We start from the raw sequence: 26643 nt of genomic DNA, 5'->3' as shown, positions 1-26643 counted from the left end.
TTCTTAATTGCCTCTAAATTATTTGGGAGAAAAAAATGTGTTCTGATTCACAAGTTCACCTGTATTTAATCACCATTAACAGCACATTATCTTACAGCATTCAAAATTACATTAACCTTAATGTTAAAAAAATATTCATGCCATTTTTTTTTTTTTTTACTTTTTTTAATTTGCCTTTCGATTACTTTGATCAGGTGGTGTTTGTGGATGATGTGAACATGCCAGCAAGAGAAACCTATGGAGCCCAGCCTCCAGTGGAGCTCCTGCGTCAGTGGCTCGACCACTGGAACTGGTATGACATGAAGGACTGCTCCATGATCAACTTAGTGGACATCCAGATCATGTGTGCCATGGGTCCGCCTGGTGAGTTTTGTATATGCTAATGCAGTTTTTATTCAGAGCAAATAGTTTTCAGAGCAGTGTTTAGTTCAGTACAGCAAGTCAAAGTTGCTTTGGAGCATATAAAAATAAAGACAAATAATTCACATACATCAAACAAAGTTAAATATTACTGGTAAAACAAATGTGTCAAGCATTATTAAGCAAATCATAGTTGTATGCAACTTTGAGATAATTATTTTATATTATAAAAAAGTTAACAAGCCTGATATGATAGGATGACCAACAAGTGGATAACAAGTATGCTTTTTACATGTCATCATGTCCATTGTCACATGCAGGTGGAGGTAGGAATCCTGTGACTCCTCGATTTTTACGTCATTTCAACACAGTGACCATTAATGAATTTGATGACAAAACCATGTTCACCATCTTCTCAAGAATTCTGGACTGGCACTTGACCATTAGGTAATGGTGCTCCATTCCAATGTGGTTAATAAATAAATAAATTTGTTAAATACATTTCCTATTTTTACCTGCTTTCAGATTTCCATTTCCCAAACCGTTCTCCAGCGTCACCTCTCAAATCATCAATGCCACCATGTCTGTGTACCAGGAGGCCACTAAAAAACCTCCTACCAACCCCGACCAAGTCCCACTACCTTTTCAATCTTCGAGATTTTTCCCGTGTCATCCAGGGGATCTGCTTATCACGACCAGAGACTGCTGATGACCCTACTTCTATAAAACGCTTATGGGTGCATGAGGTAACTGCAAACACAATTTGAATAGGTCATATCATAATACAAACAACAAACTAATGTAGAACATGCCTCTCATGCAGGTCCTGAGGGTGTATTATGACCGCTTAGTGCATCCGTCTGATTGTGCATGGATGGTGGGCTTCCTGCAAGAAGTATCCAAGTCTCACCTGAAAGAAGACTTCCATCAGCTCTTCAAGCACCTGGACAGTGACGCAGATGGGCATGTAACTGAAGATGACCTTCGAAGCCTCATGTTCTGTGATTTCCATGACCCCAAAGGTGAGGACCGGAATTACCGTGAGGTGGGTAACCCTGAGAAGCTCCGTCAGGTGGTGGAGTCCCATCTTGAAGAGTACAACAATATCAGCAAGGCTCCCATGAATCTTGTACTTTTCCGGTTCGCCATTGAACACGTATGTCGCATCTCCCGGATTCTCAAACAGCCCCGTGGTCACGCTCTCTTAGTAGGAGTCGGAGGGAGTGGCCGACAGTCATTGACACGCTTGGCCGCCCACATGGCTGAAGCCGAACTGTTCCAGGTGGAGATCTCCAAGAGTTATGGGGTTACAGAGTGGCGTGATGACCTCAAACTCATCATGCAAAAATCGACATCTGGGGAAACTCATGGAGTCTTCCTCTTCACAGACACCCAAATTAAGTTGGAGTCCTTTTTGGAAGATGTGAGTAACCTCTTAAACACTGGCGAGGTTCCCAATCTCTTTGCCGTAGATGAGAAGCAGGAGATTTGTGAGCGCATGCGCGTCTTGGACCGTCAGCGTGAGCGTGATAAGCAGACGGACGGCAGCCCACTGGCTCTCTTTAACATGTTTTTGGAGCGCTGCCGCAGCCAGTTGCATGTGGTACTAGCCATGAGTCCTATTGGTGACACCTTCAGAAGCCGCTTGAGACGTTTCCCTGCTCTCATTAACTGCTGCACTATTGACTGGTTTCAGGTTGGTGTGAACGTGAATGTTTTTAGAGTCATTAATATACTATTTTATTTTGTAATAATTTTTTTATTTTTAGATTTTCCATTACTAATTTAATTTTAGTTAAAGGGGTCAATTTTTCTTGATCTTCTTATATACAGGAGGTCATTGTACTATTAAAAACTTCCTTTACATTTCAGAACTCAAAACTTTGTTGTTAGTCTAAAACAGCTTATATTGAAGGGCATTTGCCAAAACGACAGCTTTTGGAACGTTTTACTGTATGATGTAATAGTGTGGATAATTACCCCCTCCTGTCTGTTTAGCCCCGCCCACCAATTCACACATGCAGTTTTTACGAGAGAGTTTTTACTAGAGCGCATGTAGTTTATGTGCAGATCTATGTAGAAATCAAACTATGAAGATGGCTCCGAATACAGCAACATTTTATTACTGATGTTTTTATGTAAAAAATCTTGATAATGTTATAAGTGGACCTCAGAGAACAGTATTAAAAAAAAAAAAAAAAAAAAATTAAGGCAGTTCATGACCCCTTTAAAGGTTTAGTAATTTAGTTGTTTTGTCATTTTTTTATTCGTTTTTTTTTTCAGTTTATTATTACAGATTTAACTATTTAGTACTTTACATTAAACTAAACACAAAAAATAACATTAAATAAAATAAGATAAAATAAGTTAAATATAATATATTTTTTAGATAACATTTATTTTATTTCAAGTAACTTTTTAATGATTTTAGTTTTAGTTGACAATAATAACTTTGGATCTGTTGACTTTACCCCCTCAAAATGTGATATAAATGTTAAACACTCATTTTAAACAAATTCTTTTGACGGATTCAAGAATTATTTAATGTTTAATTTTAACCTTGCTTTGTTACAGTCAAAAATTAATTAATCATTATGTTCCAAAAGAGCTGGCCAGAAGATGCGCTGCAGGCTGTGGCGTCTCGTTTCTTGGAAGACGTTGAAATGACAGACACTGCTCGTGAAGGCTGTATCAGCATGTGCAAAAGCTTCCACACATCCACCATCAATCTCTCTGCATGTTTCCTTTCGGAGCTGCAGCGCTACAACTATGTCACACCAACCTCCTATTTGGAGCTCATCTCTATGTTTAAGCATCTACTCCAGGGAAAAAGAACGTAAGTCATCCTGCTCTCAGAGGCTTTACATTAGAATCACTGACTGATTAGATTTGAATAATTAGGTTGTCTCACATTTTGGCATGTGAACTCTTTATATGATAAGCAGCATTATTTATGCCAGTGATGATGATGTTGTTATCGGTCTCTGTTGTTTCAGTGATGTCATGAAACTAAAGAGTCGTTATGAGGTTGGTCTCGAGAAGTTGGAATCGGCTGCCACTCAGGTGTCCACAATGCAGGTAGAGCTGGAAGCCCTTCAGCCTCAGCTGCGTGTTGCCAGTAAAGAGGTGGAAGAGATGATGGTGGTTATCCAGCGAGAGTCTTTGGAGGTGTCCAAGACCGAGAAAGTGGTCCGTGTGGATGAAGCAGAGGCTAATGAGCAGGCAATGGCTGCCAAGGCCATTAAAGATGAATGTGATGCCGATCTGGCAGTAGCTGTGCCCATTCTGGAAGCTGCATTGGCTGCTTTGAATACTCTCACCACACAGGTTGGAGGAAACTAAAACTGACTAATTATTATTTATGATGCATGCAAAATGTTTATAGCAACAAAGAGCTCTCAGATTGTTTTTGGCCAAAGAAACATATTCTAGAATGAGTTGGCGAGTTAAATTCTGCAAACATTCACTGCAAACATCTCCTTCCAAAACTTGTATAACTTTATTTTTGCTGTGGAACACAAAAGAAGGTCATTTTGAAAAATGTTGGTAACCAAACAGCAGGGCTGGACTGGGACAAAAAAAGGGCCCTGGCATTTTAGCTCAGACCGACCCACCACAATCGGTCGGACACAACAAACCAGTACACCATCCTTGCGGTCCCTGTAGATATGCATATCTACTGTTCCATTCCCAAAACCCCCTACAAAGCTGAGAACTAAGTGCCATAGACCAGTGTATCAGAGCAAGTGGACCAGTGTACTCACTGTCTCTTGACTGACTCCCTGGTGATCAAAGGTGCTCTCCTCCACTGCTAACTCAATCTGGCTTGACTATACATAAGGACAGAGAGAGAGAGAGATGATTACAGTTATTTGGAAGAGTTGTTAAAAGTACACTTAGTAAGGATCCATTTTGGTTATATAGTCCTGTATTCTTGAAGAGCAGGATTTCTAGATGGACAATGTGTTCCATATTATAAAAGCTAGTTAACCCTTTAGAACCCAATAGAATGTGGATGTAGAATACTACTAATTTTAAAAAGAAATGTTAATTAAATGTTTTTTTTCTATGAACAAGACAGCAGAAAAACTAGTTTACAATTGCAAGTATAATCTACTTTGTTTTAAATAGCACAGAACCCTATTCGATATGACACCAAACAACAATTACCTCTCATTGTTGAAATAATTCCCATAAAAAAGTAAAAACAAACTATACTACCAAATTACTCACACAAAACATCCGCATAATATATATGATATTCATATCATTCACTCACCATTAATATTGCATATTAATGATATTCAAAATTAATTAGAAACATGAGAAAATATCTTCTTCATTTGAATATATAGCTAAACAAAAATATACAGCTTTCAAAATGCAAGGCGGGTTTTAATCCCCAAATATCACGCGTTAGCTAATGCCGCATTCCAGTTTTTCCAACCTTAAACCCATGAAAGTACACTGGAGCGGCAGTCAAACCCGTGACTCCCCACCCGTGAACTCGTACTAGATTGATGTACTTTGAGTTCCGAGTTTTGACGTCACACAGCACGCAAAACAACAATGGCAGCCCCTATGAATAATATTTCCTAGGATGCAGTGTTTATGCAAGTGGTACACATTGAAAAAACGATTTTAGGACAATGTAACATTGCAATAAAATTAATAATCTAGCTAAAATTCCTTGTGGCCAGGAAGTTTGATATGACTTGCCTGGAATGGTACAAAGTCTTTAGTCGTGGTTTGAAATCGTGACTTACGAGCTCAAAAACCTGCCTGGAACGCAGCATAACTTACCTCTCTTCCAACATGTAACTCGTCGTGGGCACCTTTACACAGCCATTGTGAGTAATAATGAAAATAATCAAATGGCATCATTTAAGTTTTTAAGAGAATGAACGTGCGGCCATTATGGGTTTTAAAGGGTTAACATTAGAATAGTCAGCCGAAGTTGCAACTGAATAAGTTTTAACTGCTAGGCTAGTTACAAAAACAATGAAAATAGCTTATGGTGTGTTATTTGACTTTAACTGAGTTGCTAGTGCAGTAGGTGGCAATCTGACAGATTTTATAATAGCGACAACGATTATGTTGTCTTATTATAATATTAATTAATTTAGGTAAATCATCATCTTCGTCGTGGCCCAACCAGGCCCACACACACACTATCCTCCTGCACCCGCCCTGATTAACACTCCCTCCCTGTTAGTCATGAAGCTACCATGCTTACCATTTCAATTATACTCTCCTGCTCACTCTGTCCCTCCTTGACTTCACTATCAGACACCTGCTCCTCTGCCTGGGTGCCGCCGGCGCTGCCATGGCTAGTCACCTCCATGTGCTATGTTCACCTGTTTTTGCAAAATGTCGTCAGGTACTGTAGGCATGGAAGCTGTATCTACAGCACTAAACATGTCGGTTATTTTTGCACGAGGTGAATTTTTATTATTTTCTTCTCTGCACCTCCCTTGCGCTTTTGTCTCTGGCTCTGAGCCACTGACTGCATCTGACACAAGAAACAGAGGGGGAGGGGTGGAGCCTGTTAAGAGATGATTGGGCCAGCCCAGTGTCAGTATGGAAAATGAACCAATGGGTGTGTCGACCCACCGGGCATTTGCCCGGTATGCCAGATTACCAGTCCAGCCCTGCCAAACAGTTTTGGTGATCATTGATGTCCACTGGATGTACAAAAACAGATTTTTTCTTATAACATCCTTGTTTGTGTTTCACAAATGAAAGAATGGCATACAGCTTTACAACAGCATGAGTGCGAGTAAATAAATACCTGAATTCTCATTTTTGGGTTAACTATCCCTTTAAGTAATAAACACCAGAGGTGTCTCTTGGTGACTAGATGAATGTTCTTACTTTAAACTTTTTAAACTATTGCATACTGCCAATATCCAATAAATCCATCTGTGTCATGCTCTGTAGGATATAACTTTAGTTAAATCCATGAAGAATCCTCCAGCTGGTGTCAAGCTGGTGATGGAAGCCATCTGCATCCTGAAAGGCATAAAACCAGACCGCGTCCCAGACCCCTCAGGCTCTGGCAAGAAGGTGGAGGACTTCTGGGGCCCAGCAAAAAAACTGCTTGGAGACATGAAGTTTCTCCAGAGCCTTCATGAGTACAATAAAGACAATATTCCAGCAAACTACATGAGCGTCATCCGCAACAAATACATCACCAACCCAGACTTTGTCCCAGAAAAGATCCGCACGGCCTCCGCTGCTGCAGAGGGGCTCTGTAAATGGGTCTGTGCCATGGACTCCTACGATAAGTGAGTTATAGCTTAACAAACTAAAGGTGTAAAAATGTTAATTAATAAGAACCATTTCATGGTGCAAACTTTTTTCCTTCACAGAGTAGCAAAGGTAGTGGCCCCTAAGAAAGAGAAGTTGGCACTTGCAGAAGAGAAGCTGAAGGTGGCCATGGAGAGCCTCCAGAAGAAACAGGCTGCTCTGAAGGAGGTCCAGGACAAATTGGCCAAACTACAGGAGACCCTGGAAGCCAACAAGAACAAAAAGGCTGACCTTGAAAATCAGGTAAGATGAGGACAGTAGTCACAGAAGAGGCTATTCAAGATTCTGACAATCAACAAAAGGTTGGCTACTTTTCCTGAAGGCTTGCATATTACACCATGTTCAACTATTTTTTCTATTGACATTCTTTGTAACCTCTGGTGCGGCCCAACCCTGTTAAAATGCCCGCTCTTTGCTGGAAGTTTGTTTATTAAGGAATTTAGAGAAGTTCAGGGAATGTTTTCCTTTTCTTCTTTGTTTACTTTCCTTCAGATCATTTTATGTTCCAACTTTGAAGTTGTAAGTGTGAAGCCTTTGTTTCTAAACCCACACAGAAAACACACAGGGGCACACACACACTGTTCTCATTTGTCTGTAGAGACTGCCTGTCAGTTTAGCGCGTGTTTGGGTAAACCAAGCATCACCAAGGCCCTTCTGCCGTTTTCTGCCCTATTTCACTTCCTTTCATGTTCCTTCTTCTTTTTTCCCCCTTTTCTCCATGTTTGTAATTCAGGTTGTCTGTTTTCCCTATTGGAGGGCAGAAATTGTTTATGCCATGCTCTCTCAAGCATGGCCAGAATCAAGGCACTTGAACGCACTAAAGCAAACCTGTTATGCTGTTCCTGAAGCTCCACTGGAACGGTCTCATTTAAATTGTTTTCTCACTTTGGGACATGATTGAGAAAGAACAGGAATTATAGAGGAATTCATCTGAAGTGTCATGCTGCCGGATGCAGCAGTGTCACAAATAATTAGTGAAGTGTCATCGCAGGGAGTGAATAAGATGTTGGGATTGTTCAGCGATTGTGCTGTAAGCTTGTGCCCAAGCGCTGAGCTCCCATCACTCTCTGCAGTAGCTGTGCAGGCTCACTCTGTCATTTCAAACAAAGACTGTGTTTCTCTGCAGCCAAACTGAGGGTTTAAAGATCCATTTTCCTGTGATGATGAAAGAGGCCCTGCACTAGTGGATCAGACATTCAATTAGATGCCTTATTTAGAAGGATGTTTGTATAGTAAACATTCATTTATGGTCACAAATGTTTTATATAAATGCACTCATATCTGGTCATCTTTTTCTAAACTGTGCGAATGACTGATTATCTCCGAATACAGATGCCAGCCACACTTAAACTGCTGTACCTTTGATGCCAACACCTGTTTTAGCATGTTTTTAAATGATGTTAAATGAGCTGATACTGCTTCAACTCATAAAATGGTGACAAAATCAGAACTGGCCTTTAGTTAATATTGTACACATCAGGGAGTATGTGTTAAAATGTGTGTAATGTACTCTATGATTCCAAAATTCAAAGATTTGAAAGCAGTCACTTACACTAAACAAGGCTGCATTCAATAATTGTTTTCTTTTTAAATTCCTTTTTACATTTGATTCATTAATTTACATTAACTTCTGTGCTAGCAAAGCTCCATTTTCATCAGTCATCAATTATATGAATGTACTGTGTCCTTGAGGAATAAAAGTATACTTTAAAAACCTTAATGACCTCAAACTTCTGAACAGTTGGAAAAGTTGGTATGTCCACATGTATGTACTCATCCTTTAGTCTCCTCGTTTTCCTTTTTTTTTTCTGTAGGTGGAGTTGTGCAGTAAAAAGTTAGAGCGTGCAGAGCAGCTCATTGGTGGGCTAGGAGGAGAGAAGACCCGCTGGAGTGAGACAGCCTGTAACTTAGGTGAACTCTACAACAACCTCACCGGAGACATTCTCATCTCTGCTGCTGTAGTGGCCTATCTGGGTGCCTTTACTTCCAGTTTTAGACAGGTGTGCTAACTCATAAAACAGTCCATTTCTCCTACCAATCCATGTGCTTATCAACCCACATTGTCCATATCTTCACAGATTTTAAAAAGGGTAAAAAGTGGAAGGTCGTTGAGCTGAGACATTTGTATTCACACATATATTCTAGTATATTTAAACTCCTTAGACTTTCCATTTATTTTGTCTTTTGAACTGTTGGCTCATTTAAACACAGATATATACAAATTCAGATATTTTTTCAGGTGTGCATTTGATAGCCAACAAGCAAACTAATCACTATTGACCATATCTTATTTTCAATATCTACATGTCCCCAAGGAGTGAAGTATTAATACATTTATCATTTTTAACTTGTGGATATTTCCCATTTGTGAGATCACACAATGCAGCAAAACATGGTTTTGTACTGTAAGCGAGAAAATTATTTCCAGTGATTTCATAGTAAAAAAAATAAATAAATAAATCATTTTCAACTCATTTTCCAAAAAATATAGCTAAATGTTGCAAAATCCTGCCATTATTTTACAGTGTAGAGGAGTCTATACTTACCATTGAGAGACATATGGGAAAGAGTTTGTCTGGCAGAACTGCATTTGACACTTAACCTTTCCATTACATTTGAGTCTAAGCACTGTAACATGAGTGAAAGTCATTTTCATATTCAGTATGGTTTTTGCGTCTCAGGTGGAGCAACATTACAGTGTTTTTGATATCCTTCTATAGCTATTATTTGTACACATTTGCCCCTGTCAGCTGGTTACTCTTAACAGCAGAGCAGGGTCCATAAAAAATGAATGAACTCAGTGAAAACACTTTGTGCAATATCAGGTATTGCTATGGTGAGATTGAAATAGCACTCAGGGAACAGGGAGTAGTTTCACTTTAATATTTCCCCCTCTGTGAAAGCAATATCTTTTCTCCCAGAAGAGGGTCTTTTTATATAAGCTTTTGTGCAGGTACATGACACACAGCTTATTACCTTTGTGTGCAGTTAGTCTTTATTAGATTTACACCAAAAACAAAGATACCGAAATGATAATACTTATGTCCTGAAACTAACAGATAAGGTTGGATATATGGATCTGTGTTTTCAAATAGGATTAAAACTTCTTACATGTCTCAGGAGGCCTACCAGTGGTTGTTTCTGGACCAGACTGTCAAAAGCAGCTGTGATCATGTTGTCTTTCTTGAGCCGTGCGTGTGTTTCTGTGTCTGACATCTACAGCGAGCTACAGAGGAGTGGATTGACATGTGTAAGACAAGAGGAATTCCCTGCTCCAAGAACATGTCACTGATGAACTCCCTGGGTGAGCCGGTGAAAATCCGCAGCTGGACCATTGCTGGCCTCCCATCCGACAGTTTCTCCATTGACAACGCAATCATCATCTCGTGAGAGTGTTTAGCCAATATTTTTTACCTTCAGTTTGACCATTTTAGACTTCAATTTGTGTTAAATATTATGTTATTTACCAGTTTTTGAAATACCTTTCTGTAGTTTTAATTTTAGGGAGTTAAAGGTTTAAGAAGCCATAAAGTTCTGAACCATATTCCTATTTTATGAGATTTCTTCTGGCGCTATCTTAATACAGATTTGATGAAACGTAGCAGCAAGCTTCTTACTATTTTCACTAGTCAGTCACTCTAAACATGTCATTTTTAGATGGATTGCTTTTATTTGATAAAAATTTAAAGTAAATACTAGATTAGCAGAAGACATAGAATTGCACTCTGTAGCTCTGTTTAATAAAAGGTTTTGACAAAATATATATATTTTTAAGGATTAGTAATAGGCTGCTTTATTGCTGTGATGGATTAATACAGAAAATACAGCTTTTAGACACACTGTTATTAAATATTATTAGACTTTTGGATGGCTTGCCGTGTAGAGAAACATTTTGTCATATTCTTGATGGAGATGATTTGTCATGGCTAGGAAGCTGTTGTTTGTGAAGGATCCTTAAGTTTCTTGTTGCCTGCAGTAATGCGAGGAGGTGGCCCCTAATGATTGATCCTCAGGGCCAGGCTAACAAGTGGCTGAAGAACATGGAGAAATCCAACAGTCTCCATATCATCAAGCTCAGTGATGCTGACTTTGTGCGCACATTAGAAAACTGCATCCAATTTGGCACTCCAGGTGAGAAATACTGACAGCTTTTAAACTTTATGACAGCCAGAATTCAGAGAATTCAAATAAAGCTTACTTTTATAATACTCTAAAAATCATAATATTGCTCATTGTCAGGCATTGCCAATCAAGCCATTTGATCAAATCAAACTTAAAAATCAATGAAGGAAGAAACAACAACAGAAATTTTCCTTAAGGTGCAATACCAGTATTTCTCCCCAGGGGTCCCCCTCCACCATGAAAAACAAGCACAGATCACTGATCCAAACCAGTAAATGTTACCTGTTGATAAATGCTCACATTGTCTCTCTTTCCCTGGAGCAGCATTACAACTCCAAATCCAAACTGCCTTGTACATTACACATTAAGCTTGAAAGCACAATTTTCGTCTAATTTTACACTTGCTAAGAAGGCCCAAGGGTGGACCCAAAATGCAACATGAGATACTCAAATGAGCCGAGTAATCTGGCCTTGGGTGCCTGTCTCCTCCCCATCAGTGCTGCACTAGGATGAAAGGCAGCTTGCGTAGGCAGGCCCGTGCTTAACTGTCTCAGGTGGATTGTTTTGTTACCATTCTCCTCTAGGAGTTGCACTGAGTTTATTTATTAATTTCTTTGTTGCTTTTCTGCCGCACTCGTTCAGTTCCCACTTCTACTACATGACTGTTTTTATTTGTGAATAGGTCAAATAAATGCTTCTGCAGATCTCTGTTTTTTGTTTTGTTTTGTTTTATTGTAATTTTCAGTTTGGTTTAACTGTAATCATTCATCTCTTGTGTATTGTAGTATTGCTGGAAAATGTTGGGGAAGAACTGGACCCCATACTTGAGCCCCTGCTGCTGAAACAGACGTTTAAACAGGGTGGCAGTGTCTGTATCCGGCTGGGCGATTCCACTATTGAATATGCTCCAGATTTCCGGTTTTACATAACAACCAAACTACGAAATCCACATTATTTACCTGAGATCTCAGTTAAGGTGAGTCTCCTTGAGTCTGAGTCACACACGGATACACTCAAACATTTGTCTGCTTCTAAACAAGGTCATATAAAATGATTTAAAAAATCATTAAATTAAAAACATGATGTTAGTCATAGTGTATCAAACATGCAATTAATGGAACGCTCCTAAGCACACGCTTTCTGACAGGTATATATGGGCTGGATGAATAGTCCCAGATTGCTACAATGAAACAGAATGTACGCACGCTACCATTCAAAAGTGTGTGGTTGATAGAATTTCTTAATTCTTTTGAAATAAGTCTCTTAAGCTCAACAAGGCTGCATATATTTTACAAAATAAAACCGTACAAATTGTACAATGTAATATTGTGAAATATTCTTACAATTTAAAATAACACCTATTTTTAAAAAGTAATTTTTTTTTAAACGCAATTTATTCCTTTGATGGCAAAGTGGAATTTTCAGCAACCATTACGTTCTGTCTTCAATTTCACATGATTCTTCAGAAATCGTTTTAATATGCTGCTAGTATTGAATTCTTAATTATTGTGAATTCTGTGAAATTCTGTGACTCTTTCTATCTTGAAAAGAGCTGATAATGTCTTTCAAAGGAGCTAATAGTTAATCAATCTTTTACTTAAAATCTGCTATTAATTAGATTTAATTATGGAGGTTTTTTTTAATGACACAAAAAAGCATCTAGCTATGTCAATAGAACATAGACTACCTGTTCTATCATAAATTCATAAACATACACATAGAAAACAAGTTTTACAGCTGAACCTTGTCATAAAGTGTTACAGACAGTCTACATGAACAGTAGCTAAAATTAAAGGGGAAGTGTGGGACTTCTTTTCCATTAGGGTCCCCAAAAGCAATTGCAAAGAGGTTTCCTGAACACTCCCTTAATCTGACAAATAGTCATAACCTGAACACATTATCAATGCTACTGTGTCAGGCTGGTCTGGATGCTTGAAAAAAACCAATTGGAATACCTGGATTCTGTAGCTGTTTCTTTCACAACTACCTAAACTAGACTCCTTAATGAGCCTGGGATATCATTTCCCTTTTAGGACGAGCATGTAGTGTTCACATAAGGATAAAACAAATGATACTGTTGTGGAAGATAAGGAATACCATTCTTCATACCACAAAATGTGTTGCACCGCAGACTCGCGTGTCTTAGCCAGTAATCGGAGAAATATTAAGCCTGATATTAGCAAGCAGTCACAAAATCTTGGAGGGGATCATTTTTGTTAGTTCTGTGGTTGGTTAGGGCATATCCACAAAGCCTTATGAAAAAAAAGCCTTATGATTCTCTTGCAAATAACAAACACAGGGGTCTGTTCTCATGAAAAATAGGATCCTAAGAACAGCTGCCTCAAGCACTCTCAGTGTATTTTTTTTTTTTTTTCTGTTCAGGTGACCCTGTTGAACTTCATGATCACCCCAGAGGGGATGCAAGACCAGCTGCTGGGCATTGTGGTGGCCAGAGAGAGACCTGACCTTGAAGAGGAGAAACAAGCCCTCATCGTACAGGGGGCTGAGAACAAGAGGTACCACCCAGAAACATAATTAACCTGACCCTTTAGTCCTGTGGGTTCTTAACTTAAAATATTGTCTATAAAAGCAAGACAAGTTGGGTAAATAATGATCTCCTTATGAAGTGAGGGCAAAGAGCAGCATGCAGTTCAGTCATGTAAAAAACGGCTATAGTACATTTGTGTGTGTTTAACCATGTGCTTTCTCTCTCTTCTCTTTGTAGACAGCTGAAAGAGATAGAGGATAAAATCTTAGAAGTGCTCTCTGCTTCAGAGGGGAACATTTTAGAAGACGAGACTGCCGTTCAGATCCTCTCATCTTCTAAGGTTCTGGCCAACGAGATCTCTGAGAAACAGGCCATTGCCGAGGTTACTGAGCTGAAGATTGATCAGACACGCTTGGGCTACACCCCCATTGCTGTCCACTCTGCTATTTTGTTTTTCTCCATCGCTGACCTGGCCAACATCGAGCCCATGTATCAGTACTCTCTAACATGGTTCATCAACCTCTTCATCCTGTCCATTGATAATTCCCCCAAAAATGATAATCTCGAACAAAGGTACTCTGTCACTACAGATAATATATTTAAATTGTGTCTGTTATGTAATTGGACATTTCATGTTTTAATATCATGCTTGCAGCTATAAGGCACTTTAAATATCTAGCTCACACTGACACTTAAAAGGATAGTTCACTCAGAGTAAAGGTCTATCATAATTTCCACATTCTAATGTGGTTCCAAACTTCTGCGACCTTCTTTCTTTTGTGAAACACAGAATGCATTTTATGTTTTGTTTAGTTTTTTGTCCATACATTGAAAGTCATTGGGGGTCTAATGATGTTTTGTACCCTGCTGACTTTCATTATATGGCCGAAAACAGCTGAAACAGTCTTCAAACTATCTTGTGTTCTACAGAAGAAACAAGGTCATACAGATTTTGGAATGACAAGATGCTAAGCAAATAATAGTCTCGCGTCAAACAACCAATCACAGTTTGTTTCGTTCAACATCACATTTCGGGGCGTGGAAATGTCACCACAATAACAGATCGGTGTGTAAAACTCTTGGACGTATTTTAAAGTTTCTATGCCGCAAACTTTAAATATTTCACATACTTTTGGAACTCCAGTGTTTAGTTGATCCTGATAAGCGCTCGTTGTCACAGTTGTAAACACTAGGCTTTCTTCTTTCGTGAGGGGGTTTTGTTCCCATACGGAACGTTAAATAACACGTCTCCTGGAAATCTTGTAGAATTCAACCAATTTGAGGACTTCAGCACTTCTGAAGTGTTTCCACTTTTGTGTCCCATATGCATCAGACTTTTAGCCAACGGTCCTGAGGCTGAGACGAAACAAATGATGACAGAACATGCACTTTTGAGTGAACTATCCATTTAAAGGCATTACATTTTCCAGAGAGACTATCTCTGACATGGGTTCTGAGGTACACTGGATATCTAGCATGGGAAGGCTTTTTTACAAAAGAATGTGAAGACATCATTTCCCTGTATGACTATTTACCGTCAGCACTGTCTTACTAGGGCAGTATGGCCTTGTGATGTGAGTTTGATAACTGAGAGCTCTGGGAATACTATGACACTTCAGCCCAGGGCAGAATCCTCTGGTTAAAAGAACACAGTGGCAATTCTCTAGAGGACAGAGACACCAAAACCAGATCTCGAAAACTTAAGAGGGTGCCTTTTAAAATTCTGCTACAGTAGCAGCAGGTGTTCATTTTAAACTTTACTGTGTTAAAGTATTAAATAAATGTGTTTATTTACAGAAAATCTAGTTAAGTGATTCTCAGTGTGGTGGCCAGGACCACTGGGGAAGTGCTTCTCCACCGTTTTGACTCCAGTCCACCACACTGTCCATAGAAATATTCAAAGGACCCATAACGTTTCCATTTTCTTGTGATTTATTGAATAAGGATTTGTTTTTACACATTTTTTTTTACCCTATATAGAGCTCACCCTAACCGGAAAAATTGTATATTAATTATAAAAATGTGTCCCCGGTATCTAAATAAACTTAATCTTAATTAAACTGCAAAAACAGAAACTGACAACATATTTTTTTTTTGTGTTTATTTATTTTTATTACAGCAGGAGTACCAGAGATACATATCAACTTAAATAGGAGGCCTTAAAAAGTAAAAAAAAAAGAAAAAGAATTAGAAGCACTCATCTAGTCAATAGAAACCAATATGATGTTCATAAAATTTTAAATCTATGAGGATATTGATGTATTCCATTGATGATAGAAAACAGTAGGAGAGCTTTTATTGCAAACATATTTAAATGACTAGTAGTCGTCTTAAAAGATTGTGTATTGCAGGTTCAGTGTACATCAGGTCACTCAGAGTTTTCTTTGACTTCTTTTGATGTATTCAAAATGCTTCTCAATGAACTGATTTCCTGATCGCCTTGCTTTCTCTGTGTATTTAGACTCCAGATCCTGAAGGACCATTTCACATACTCGCTTTATGTCAACGTATGTCGCTCTCTGTTTGAGAAGGACAAACTGCTCTTCTCCTTCTGCCTCAATGTCAACCTACTCAAACACAACAAGCTTGTGAGTAACTGCCTCCGCTCGCACACAGCTGTGATTTATAGAATCAATAAGCTAAGGCAACAGAGTACTTCATCTGATAAATAATAGTAAAAATGAAGAGGTTACTCTCACACAAGGCCTCTTAAGGTTAATGACTTGCATGCATCAGTCTGACAATGTTTATATCATCCCTATTTTAAATGATCTTGCACCATTCATCCACATAAACACAAGTTTAACCGGTTTAATCGAAGTTTAAGTGATTTATAATGTGTTCTTCACACTGGCTCTCCATGCCTGAGCTGTTACACAAGTTGCAAGTGTCTATCATCCATTTATTGTGCTGTCAGTAGTTTTGTCAGCTCCTGAATCAAGTAGTGTGGGGGGATTTATTTTCATAGACTGTGGCTTTTGTGGTGGCGACTTTAAGACGCATTCACTGTTACTCTCTTCTTTTGAGTTGGATATTTAATCCAGCACAACTGCTAAAAAAAAAAAACTGTATCGAAACTGAGTGAAGGCGAATTTTCATTGCAGATATAACTGAATGACATCATGCATGGACAATTTTCTCTTAACACCTTCTGTCCATTTCTCTTTCAGGTGGATGAGAAGGAATGGCGTTTTCTCCTGACAGGCGGTGTGGGTCTGGATAACCCTCATTCGAACCCCTGCACCTGGCTGCCTAAGACATCTTGGGATGAGATCTGTCGATTGGATGAGATGGAGCGCTTTAAAGGCCTGCGGAAAGACCTGGCTCGACTCCGGGAGGGCTGGAAAGAGGTTTACGATAGCAAGGTGCCATTGAGATTAAGCACACACTATTTCTTTCCTGCTCAGCGGTGTGAAATGGACAGGCAAAGTATGAAAGGAACACCAGATTTTTCATTTTATGGTCTATATGTGTGTTCTGCAGGACCCCCACCACACTGCTTTCCCTTCAGAGTGGCAAGAGAAACTAGGACAGTTCCAGAGGATGCTGGTTATAAGATGCTTACGGCCAGACAAGGTAAGGATATTTCTATTGAGTTTACTATTACACCTTGGATTGGATAAGGAAATAAATGCATCTGGAATTCTGTCTAAAATGGAATTATTAACTAATTATATATCAGAAAGACTTATACGCAACCATTCAAATCTTTTTTTTTTTAAGGAAATTAATGCTTTTATTCAGCAAGGATGCATTAGGTTGATCATACATGAATGTAAAGTCATTATGTTACAAAAGATTTCTGTTTCAAATAAATGCTTATTGTTTTGAGCTTTCTGTTCATTAAAGAAACCTGCAAATTGCAATGTAATGTAATGTACAATTTCCAGGAAAAGAACAGCACAATAAGAGCTGTTTCTTAAGCAAGAAATAAGCATATTAAAATGATTTCTGAAGGATCATGTGACACTGAAGACTAGCGTGGCCATCACAGAAAACAGTCATCTTAAATTGCAATAATAGGACACAATATTTCTTTTTTAATGTTGTAATACGGTGTAGTACAAATGTAAGAATTTGTGTATGAATATTGTTTAGTACTCACTAAGAATTCACTTTTGGACTTAGACCTTGTCTCTACCCTTTTCAGATTGTTCCCATGGTTCAAGAGTTTGTGTCAGAAAATTTGGGGCAGCAGTTTATTGAGGTGCCACCCTTTAATTTGGCCACAGCTTTTGCTGACAGTCACTGCTGCGCTCCACTCATCTTTATCCTGTCTCCGGGATCAGATCCCATGGCAGCACTGCTCAAGTTTGGTGAGGAACAGGTATGGACAATTAAGGACATTAAATCTCTGTAGATTTTTGGGGTTTGGTTCATTTTTTTGCATCAGCAATTTTTTAAAGGAGTGGTTGACTGCTATTTTCTAGGCAAAAAAACAACAACATTATTTTTCACATAATTTCTCTTTATTCTACACCACTCTGTCCATCTTCCTATGAATACTCCGAAGATCTTCTGGTTTTATGAAGCCCCTCCCTCAGAAATACGCAATGGGCTCAGATTGGTTAGCTGTCCCAGTGTGTTGTGATTCGCTGAACAGTCTAGTGAAGTCCAGAAACATAACGCCCCTCACCTCAATGGCATGTGCCCCGGTTGTATTGTAAACAGTGAGGTTGTCAATACTGCTTATCAGTTTGAGCCCGATTGAGACGCAGAGAATATTAGTGATGATGACCGAGCAGAACCTGTGCAGGCATGGCCCTTAAAGGACATTTCAGAATGGTGTTTTTTTTGTTTGTTGTCATACCTTTAGACAAGCTGTTATTTGTAAATGCTACTGCTTATGGTAGCTTCTAATGTATGGTTTTATTCTGATCAAAGCTTTGATACAGCAGAATACATGATAGTGTTGTAGAATTTTTGTAACATTGCTGTTTCCAGTTGGCAGAAAAATTTGGAGTCTAACGATTATAATCTTAGAATTCAAGAACCTATTTGTTGCCAGTCATTTTCACTATGATTTTATGTTAAATATTTGCAACTGACACAAGCAATTGTACGCAGCTATGCAATGAAGATGCGTTCACTGTTACTAACTAAAGTCAAAAAAGTGAAATCACAATCAACCACATCTTTAAGGGTTTTGGTTTGTTATGTGTGATGTCTTGTGTGAAGGGTTATGCTTTTCTACCGTTAACACACCATGTCTGCCTTGTTGTTCAGGGTTTCTCAGGCAACAGACTGACCTCCCTGTCTCTGGGACAAGGTCAGGGCCCCATCGCCATGAGCATGATTGAGACTGGCGTCAAGGAGGGAACCTGGGTGGTTTTACAGAATTGCCACCTGGCCACCTCTTGGATGTCCACCCTTGAGCGTGTTTGTGAGGTAGTACATAAAAATTAGATGATCCAAATATGATGGTAACTGTTCATAGTCAATGTGTGCATGTCTACTACATAAAACAAGGTCCACCAATGGAAATGAAGCAGCACTTTGACTTTCTGCAGGAGCTGAATCCAGATACCACTCACCCAGATTTCCGCTTGTGGCTTACCAGTTACCCCTCTCCCAACTTTCCTGTGGCTGTACTGCAAAACGGAGTCAAAATGACCAATGAGGCTCCCAAAGGGCTGCGCTCCAACATCGTCCGTTCTTTCTACATGGACCCCATATCGGACCCTGAGTTCTTTGACAGTAGCTCAAAGCCGGTAGGTCCTTCAAAGAGGGGCTTAAAAGTGCTCTCAGTATGATGCATATCCTTTGATGGTCTAAATGTTTATTTTTGAAGTCTGTTATGTGTAAGAAAAGTAACACCTGTTTGTGTGTTTTCAGGCTGTCTTTAAGAAGCTGCTGTTCAGCCTGTGCTTCTTCCACGCCTTGACCCAGGAGAGGAGAAAGTTTGGTCCTCTAGGCTGGAACATCCCTTATGAGTTCAACGAGACAGACCTGCGGATCTCAGTCCAACAGCTTCAAATGTTCTTGGACCAGTATGAGGTCAGATCACACGTGTTCCTGTATCGTCTTTGTATTCACACACAAACAAATTTCCTTTTACTGTTCTTGAAACGCGCACACACTTCACGTCACACTCTTGCTTTTCATGCTTTCCAGCGCGCCCCTTTAAGCCTCTTCTAAAAAAAGAGCATTCTTGACATTTTCCCAACTTCAGAGAAGCGCTCCCCATATTTCCCTTCCTCCTTTCAAAACAAGCAGACTGCACAAACTGATCAAGAGCCTCCCCGAATGCTCTGACATTTCTCCTGTGTTACCGAGTGCCACCCACTGCATTAGTAAGGGAAATTTCAACAGCAAATGTCACAATCCTGCCACTCCTCTGTCCATTTTTTCATATCCCACCTGAAGATCTTTATATCAAACCCACCTTCCTGACATACACCTCCACTTAATAAAAAAGAGCCTTTGTTGAGCAGCCATGCTTTTAAGACACATGATTGAGATCGATTGAGGTTGTTGTTGGGTTTTCTTGTCTTTTTTTTTAAAGTAATATAAACAATAGGGTGAAAAGGTTGGGGCAGAGTCCTCACCTGGTCAAAATGATGTAGCCACACTATTCAAAACGAAAATAGATAGCTCTGATGATAAGAAAGGTGAGTCATAATCATGAGGAATCAAACTTCTCTTTTTTTCAAGATAAATTAGCTTCACCTCAGAGTTGCAAAAATGCTTCGTCATGGAAGTGGATTTGTTATCTGTTCCCTTTAAGTGGTTCTGATTACTTAGACTGACCATTTCACGACAGTTTTTATCCACCTTGCTATTTATAGTTCATATGATTAAGTTTAGTTTTGGCTATATGGTAATTTCATTTGGTTTGTTTGTTCTTATTAGGAGATCCCTTTTGATGCTCTTCGCTACATGACAGGAGAGTGTAATTACGGGGGTCGTGTCACAGACGACTGGGATCGCAGAACCCTGCGCACAATCGTTTCTATCTTCTACACCCCTGAGATCATTGACAACACTGATTATAAGTTTGACCCTAGTGGCCTGTATTACTCACCACCAGAAGGAGATGTAAGACACACTATGTACAGCATATTCAGTCTGTCATATTATTTGTCCATTCAAAAGTTTGAGGTTGGAAAGTTTTTCAATTTTTTTTTTTAAAGATGTTTCTTAAGCTCATCAAGGTTGCATTTATTTGATCAGAAATACAATAAAAATAGTAATACTGTGAAACATGATTACAAATTAAAATAACTGTTTTGATATGTTTTTACTTCGATATATTTCAAAAATTCAGAGCTGAATTTTTAACAGCCATTATTTCAGTTTTCAGTGTCACATGATCTATCAGAAATTATACTAATATGCTAGTTTGGTGCTCAATAAATATTATAATTATCAATGATAAAAACAGTTGCATCAAGTCAAAGATTAGTTCTTTCTTAAGTAAAAAATAATAAAATAAATATAGTATATAAAAGTCCTATAACAAAATGACACAAAAGACAAGAAAATGAAAGAATATCAATGTACTTTTCAGTGGATTGAGCAGATGGATACAGCAGGGTTGATTAAGTTATCAATCCTTAAAGAACACGTTTCATAGCTCAAAAAGCTTGTCCAGTTCTAGAGGGGTTATGTCAGACAAAATTTCCACAGCTGACATTAAAGCTACAGTAGCTCAATATTTCTGTCATATAAAATTCAAAGAGATTCTCTACAGACATAACTCCAGAAATCAAACTGAACTAAGGCCTAATTTTCCTTCCTTCATCGTATTTCCTTCAAAAGAAGACCATATGCACCTCTGCAAGCCGAGGGTTCTCATTCAAAACAAAGCCTAAGAGGAAGAAATTATAAAAGAAAACAACAATTCTGGTCTTTGTACAAGCTCAGTCAAGGTTTTTGTCAGTTTGTGGGTCAAAATTCCTCCCACATTATACTGCTGTGTTTAAAATGCCTACAGATATAATTGACTTTGGTAAACAAAAAAACAAAAAAACATTGGTCTGCCTCTTTATAAAAGTTCTGAAAAGGAATTATGAGCAATAAGTTCAATAACTAAACACAGCGGGTTGCTGCCAGTGGTGATGTCTGATTTATTTGCGAGCACATGTATAATCTATGCCCAATTTTATTTGGCATTTTCTCTCAAAATCTTTTATTCATGAATGTCATTTGCATAGCCATTATTATAAATGTCAGCAATCTCAAGGGTAGCCTGTTTTAAGTGCATGCCATTATTTAGCATCGCCATCCTGGATTTAGTATTGCATTAAGAAGCTGATTGTTTTTTTTGTTTTTTTTTTCAGTATAACAGCTACATTGAGTACACCAAGACACTACCTCTAAATCCCTCACCTGAAATCTTTGGCATGAATGCCAATGCTGATATTACTAAGGACCAAGTGGAAACACAGCTGCTGTTCGACAGCATTCTTCTTACTCAGGTGCATGAACACATTAGGATTATTGATGCAAAGTAGCTAGTTTAAAGTAACCCTCGAAGTAAAATAATGACCTATTGATGTTTGTAATGGTCTGAGTTATTTTTTTGCCCCATTTCTTCCTCACAGTCCCGTTCTTCAGGTGGCAGTGCTGCATCTTCAGATGACATGGTGTTCGAGGTGGCTGCAGACGTTCTCAATAAACTTCCTCAAGATTTCGATACAGATGCTGCCTTGCGCAAGTACCCCACCAGCTACAACCAAAGCATGAACACTGTGCTGGTGCAGGAGATGGGACGATTCAACAAACTCCTCCAGACTATCCGGGATTCGTGTGTAAACATCCAGAAAGCCATCAAGGTCAGGAACTGTGAAGGTTCAACACTTCTATCGATCATGTTTCCGGGTCTGGGTTCTTTCTGGTCTGAGCACAAATTGAAATCTGATTTTTCCAGTTAGTCACATTCAGTTCGCTTTCAGGAGTATACGGTAGCATCGCGTTTTTTCTTTGGGAAAGTTGCATTTTATTCTAAAAGGCATGATGGTTTTGTTTGCGTTAATCCATTTTTTCAAGCTAGCAAAATGTTTGAACCATGCTACTATTTCCACACAAACCTTTTATATACAATACGTAGAAGCAATGCAAACTAAGAAAAGTTTTTGAACATTCACTCCCTGCTGAAAGATACAAGGAAAATTCATTGTGCCCCAGGGCATGTCCTAATGCTGTGCACTCCAGCTGAGCCTCCTTGTCCTTTAGTTTGACTGACAGCTCTGATCCCAGTTAGCATTACCGCCCCGCACGGTGAGATGGATGCATATGCTGAGATCTGATCACAACCCTGCCTTTCATTATAATCCCTTTATCTTTCCTGACTACAGCGTGATTTCGGCTCTGAGGAACCTCTCTCCTTTACCCTTTCATTATCATTGATGATCATATATCTCTATACCACATCAAATGAAAACCTTTGAAACCAGCACTTAGAAAGAAATAAAGAAAAGGACAACATCCCTTTTCCCTAGAAGAGAAAATGGCAGTATACTGTAATATTGATATACAATATACAATATAGATTGCTATGAGGAATGCACACAGGTCTCATGTTCTCACAAATGTGCTTAGCTTTTTTTGAACCAAGTTGATTTTGAGTAATGCTGCTATTCAAAAAAAAAATCAAGGTAAAAGGACACAAAACCAATGAATGAATGCTTGTGTGTGTCTTGGCATAGGGTCTGGTTGTCATGTCTGCTGAACTTGAGGAAGTTGTAAGCAGCATTCTAAAGGGTCGCATCCCTGCCATGTGGATGAAGAAGTCGTATCCCAGCCTTAAACCGCTGGGAAGCTACATCAATGATTTTCTTGAAAGACTCCAGTTTTTACAGGTAAACGCTGTAGTCATAAAGCATGTATAGTAGAATACTTTTTATTCCACCATAATTTGTGCCCTACACACGTTGGCACAGTAATCACTTAGTCAAACATCCTTTGAGTTTTAAAGGCTACAGTCATGTAATATGCAGTTTTGTGTCTGTTTTTTATAAAAAAAATAAATAATAATCATATAATACTTTTATTAAACAAGGATACATTAAATTTACCAAGAGCAAAAGTAAGGAAATTTACATAATAAACATGATTTGCGTATATTTCAAGTAACTGCCATATGAATACAAATGCTATATAAATGCATTTTTGGATTCCACAAACACAGTCTTGTAATAATAATGTAGCACAATACATCATAATAATTGATAGTGATTAATTCAAAGTCTTTACTTCAAATCGATTGTTTTCCAGTGGGTTGTTGGGAGACTAAAATGCACATTCATACATAACGCAGTTGAAGCAGAAACCACTCTAGTGTGCATTGTGAGCCTCAGGAAAATCACATGAAATGCAGCTGACGTACTGTCTCATTCAGTGAGCTCAGATTACAACACTGCTTGTGCAAAGGACTGAACTGTAAATGTATTATACAAGTGCCCTTTCTTTCAATAAAAGAAAGAAATTAAACTTTGAGCCGGTTACATTCCAAAGCTTCTTTTTGGCCTTCAAGTTATGCCTCTAGAATTAGTTGTGCCTGCTTATGTTGAGTATACTTAATATCAGTATCATCTGTGTCATCCACACAGGGCTGGTATGTGGATGGCACGCCTGCAGTGTTCTGGATGTCCGGGTTCTTTTTCACTCAGGCCTTCCTCACTGGAAGCCAGCAGAACTACGCCCGAAAATTCACCATCCCCATTGACCTGCTCAGCTTCGACTTTGAAGTCATGGAGGACAAGGAACACAAAAAACCCCCAGAGGATGGTGAGAAAGACAAAGAGGGAGTATTGACAAGCATGAAATGTAAAATATATGAGAGGGAAATGGGTAACAAGTGACAAAAGGGAAGAGAGAGACAGTTTCATTAACCCCTCGCCGCGGCTGAGTGCCATCAATCAGAGTCAACATTACAGTGCTCTGGCATCAGACCCCTGCTGCTCTTTCATCAGTACATGATGAGCATCTCTCCAGAGGAAACCCATCTCTCTGAGGCCATCACACACTGCATGAGGCTGTTTATGAGTGCCTTTGACTTTAACAGATACTTTGTTGTGTCTACTTTATTTTTTATAGTTCAGTCAGTGTATAAAATGGGATGGGTCTTTAGTTTGTGTGCAGGGGTGTAAAGTACTCCATTATTCAAATATTATTTTGAGGATTTTCTACTCTTACATTTTTAATGCAAAAATGATACTTTAAGTAAATTTTTTGCAGCTCATGTCTTAAATATTTGAGCTTAGAAGCCAATCAAACTACGCTCCCAGCTAAACTTTAACCAGTGACATCCATTTAAGCCTGTGTCCTTGTGAAGGGACATCACATTAGTCACCACAACACACTGTTTGACCTAAAGCAGTATGTTTTAATTATACCCATTGCTGAAGATGGATGAATGTGACTCAAGTGTGAACGGTCAATGATCAGTCTAAGTAAAATCAGCTGCTTCTGAATTTAAATTAATTTAAGGTAACAGGTTTCATGATATTGGTTTACGGTGTCCTGTAGTCTTGCATAATAGGGACGTTGGGAATTGTGATTCAAAAGTTTGCTTTGCAAAGTTATTTACATTCTCTTTAAATTTTGATTTCGGCAGTCTATGAAAAAAAAGGTCTCATGCACACTTAAACTGTGTCTGTTTTTGGCTTGTTAAAGGGATAGTTCACTCAAAAATGAAAGTTATGTCAGTAATTACTCACCCTCATGTTGTTCCAAACCTGTAAGACCTTTGTTCATCTTTGGAACATAAATTCTGATGTATAATTTTGATGCATTCCAAGATCAAAGTGTAAACAGCGTATCTGTGTATGGTGCTGCTGACACAGAACAGCATACATTGTTTATGTATGTGATACTCTAATACTATTGGGTAATGCAGTATCCATCTTTTTCTAATTATTAATCCTCAGTTCTTACTTTATTTTTGCTCAGGTGTTTACATCCGTGGCCTATTCTTGGATGGTGCCCGATGGGATCGGAGAACAAAACGCTTGGCAGAGTCTTTCCCCAAAATCCTGCATGACACCATGCCTGTGGTGAGAAGCTGTAAAATGTATAATCTCAGTCAAATGAGGCTGATGACATCATGCATAGCCCCTGATGTGGGTACATATTACACACAAGAGATTTAAGTCACAAGAAAGTCATTCCTTTGGAATGAGCATTCGGTTGAAAAATGAAACTTGCAAATACTTGCAATTCAAAAGTTTCAGTGCAGTTCAAAAAATGTATTTGCCTGAAGGCAGACTACAACATTAACTATGGAAACAGAAAAGCAATTTTGAGAGAAAAGATTTTCTAATTTCACAGCAGCATGCAAAAATGTTAAATCAAGGGACAAAAATGCTAAAAAAATAAATAAAAAAGAATTCAAATGTGAAGACTTAAAAAAAAAAAAAAAAAACTGATAATGTACTGAGAAAACGAATATGCTGATTTTAATTCCAGTGTAGCCACAACACAGTTAGAAAAGTGCTTTATTCTCTCTTCAGTACCAAATAATAATGCATACATAATACATTTTAAGGGGAATCTGAATTTCTGCAGCATACTCCCAGCAGGTGGTCTGTGCCGACACCCCTTTTCATCACCATGTACTTCAACCAACTCTTGGGTCACTTGAAGAAAGTTTATAGGGTACATAACATACAGTTTCACCTAATCTCATGTTAATCTTGAGTACCTATAGAGTAGTACTGCATCCTTCATTCATCCAAAAAGTCTTAATTTTATCATATTTATAAAAGAAAAATACAGCTTTCCGATTCTTTGCGGAAAAAGCCGAGTTCCTGGAGGCGTGCCTTGAGCGGAGCTAAAATACTGATGTTTTGTGTTGTTTCCATTAACATATATTCACTTATGTGCTGATTTCAAACAAAATACAGAAATTTGATGCAATTGTACATGAATGGGGTTTTTTATCACAGGGACGGCTCCATGTTTTAATAGCAAACGATCTGCAAATCCAGTGTCGACTTGGGCCTGGTTTATAAAACATTTGTCACTCAAATGACCAGAACACACAAACGCACTTGATACTCTCCGCTGCCAAGAAGAAAAAAAAAGCATCCACTGTTCATGTAACGCTGGGTTCTTGGGGAAGCTGAACATGGCACAAGGCACTTATTTGGAGGCATTCTCGAACAAATCCTATGCAGCACTCTCGATGATTTTGAAGCACGTTGATGTGCGCGGGTGCACTTTTCCGGGAGAAGTGCTTATATAAGGACTTTCGTTCTCGTCTACGTCATTAGATCCACAATAAAAAAAAATTAAAAATCGCTGAAACTTGTACCAACCCGGAAGCAAGATTTTTGGCACAGAAATTCTCAGTCAATCTCTAAATTCTTTTTTTAAAACGTTGGCCATGTTTAGCATGAGAATCCATCTCTTTAACAACG

The 26643-nt window shown here is 38.7% G+C and overlaps 1 protein-coding gene across 1 annotated transcript in view; it reads left to right on the top strand.

Annotated features, from left to right (window-relative positions):
* The window catches only part of LOC113082485 (dynein heavy chain 7, axonemal-like), a 67257-nt gene that overhangs the window by 37255 nt on the left and 3359 nt on the right, over nucleotides 1-26643 (top strand). The window contains 28 exon segments of the mRNA XM_026254112.1: nucleotides 195-363; nucleotides 681-807; nucleotides 886-961; nucleotides 963-1106; nucleotides 1184-2056; nucleotides 2967-3196; nucleotides 3357-3687; nucleotides 6301-6647; nucleotides 6732-6912; nucleotides 8484-8669; nucleotides 9892-10055; nucleotides 10646-10800; nucleotides 11577-11767; nucleotides 13174-13307; nucleotides 13517-13852; nucleotides 15741-15867; nucleotides 16450-16644; nucleotides 16763-16855; nucleotides 17430-17606; nucleotides 18506-18667; nucleotides 18790-18990; nucleotides 19115-19276; nucleotides 20132-20317; nucleotides 21562-21699; nucleotides 21826-22056; nucleotides 22930-23082; nucleotides 23833-24010; nucleotides 25175-25278. Of these exon segments, the coding sequence (XP_026109897.1) occupies nucleotides 195-363; nucleotides 681-807; nucleotides 886-961; nucleotides 963-1106; nucleotides 1184-2056; nucleotides 2967-3196; nucleotides 3357-3687; nucleotides 6301-6647; nucleotides 6732-6912; nucleotides 8484-8669; nucleotides 9892-10055; nucleotides 10646-10800; nucleotides 11577-11767; nucleotides 13174-13307; nucleotides 13517-13852; nucleotides 15741-15867; nucleotides 16450-16644; nucleotides 16763-16855; nucleotides 17430-17606; nucleotides 18506-18667; nucleotides 18790-18990; nucleotides 19115-19276; nucleotides 20132-20317; nucleotides 21562-21699; nucleotides 21826-22056; nucleotides 22930-23082; nucleotides 23833-24010; nucleotides 25175-25278 (5751 nt within the window).

This window comes from Carassius auratus, unplaced genomic scaffold, assembly GCF_003368295.1.
Source record: "Carassius auratus strain Wakin unplaced genomic scaffold, ASM336829v1 scaf_tig00036306, whole genome shotgun sequence".
NCBI classification, from domain to species: domain Eukaryota; kingdom Metazoa; phylum Chordata; class Actinopteri; order Cypriniformes; family Cyprinidae; genus Carassius; species Carassius auratus.
This window is presented reverse-complemented; position numbering and strand designations above follow the sequence as displayed.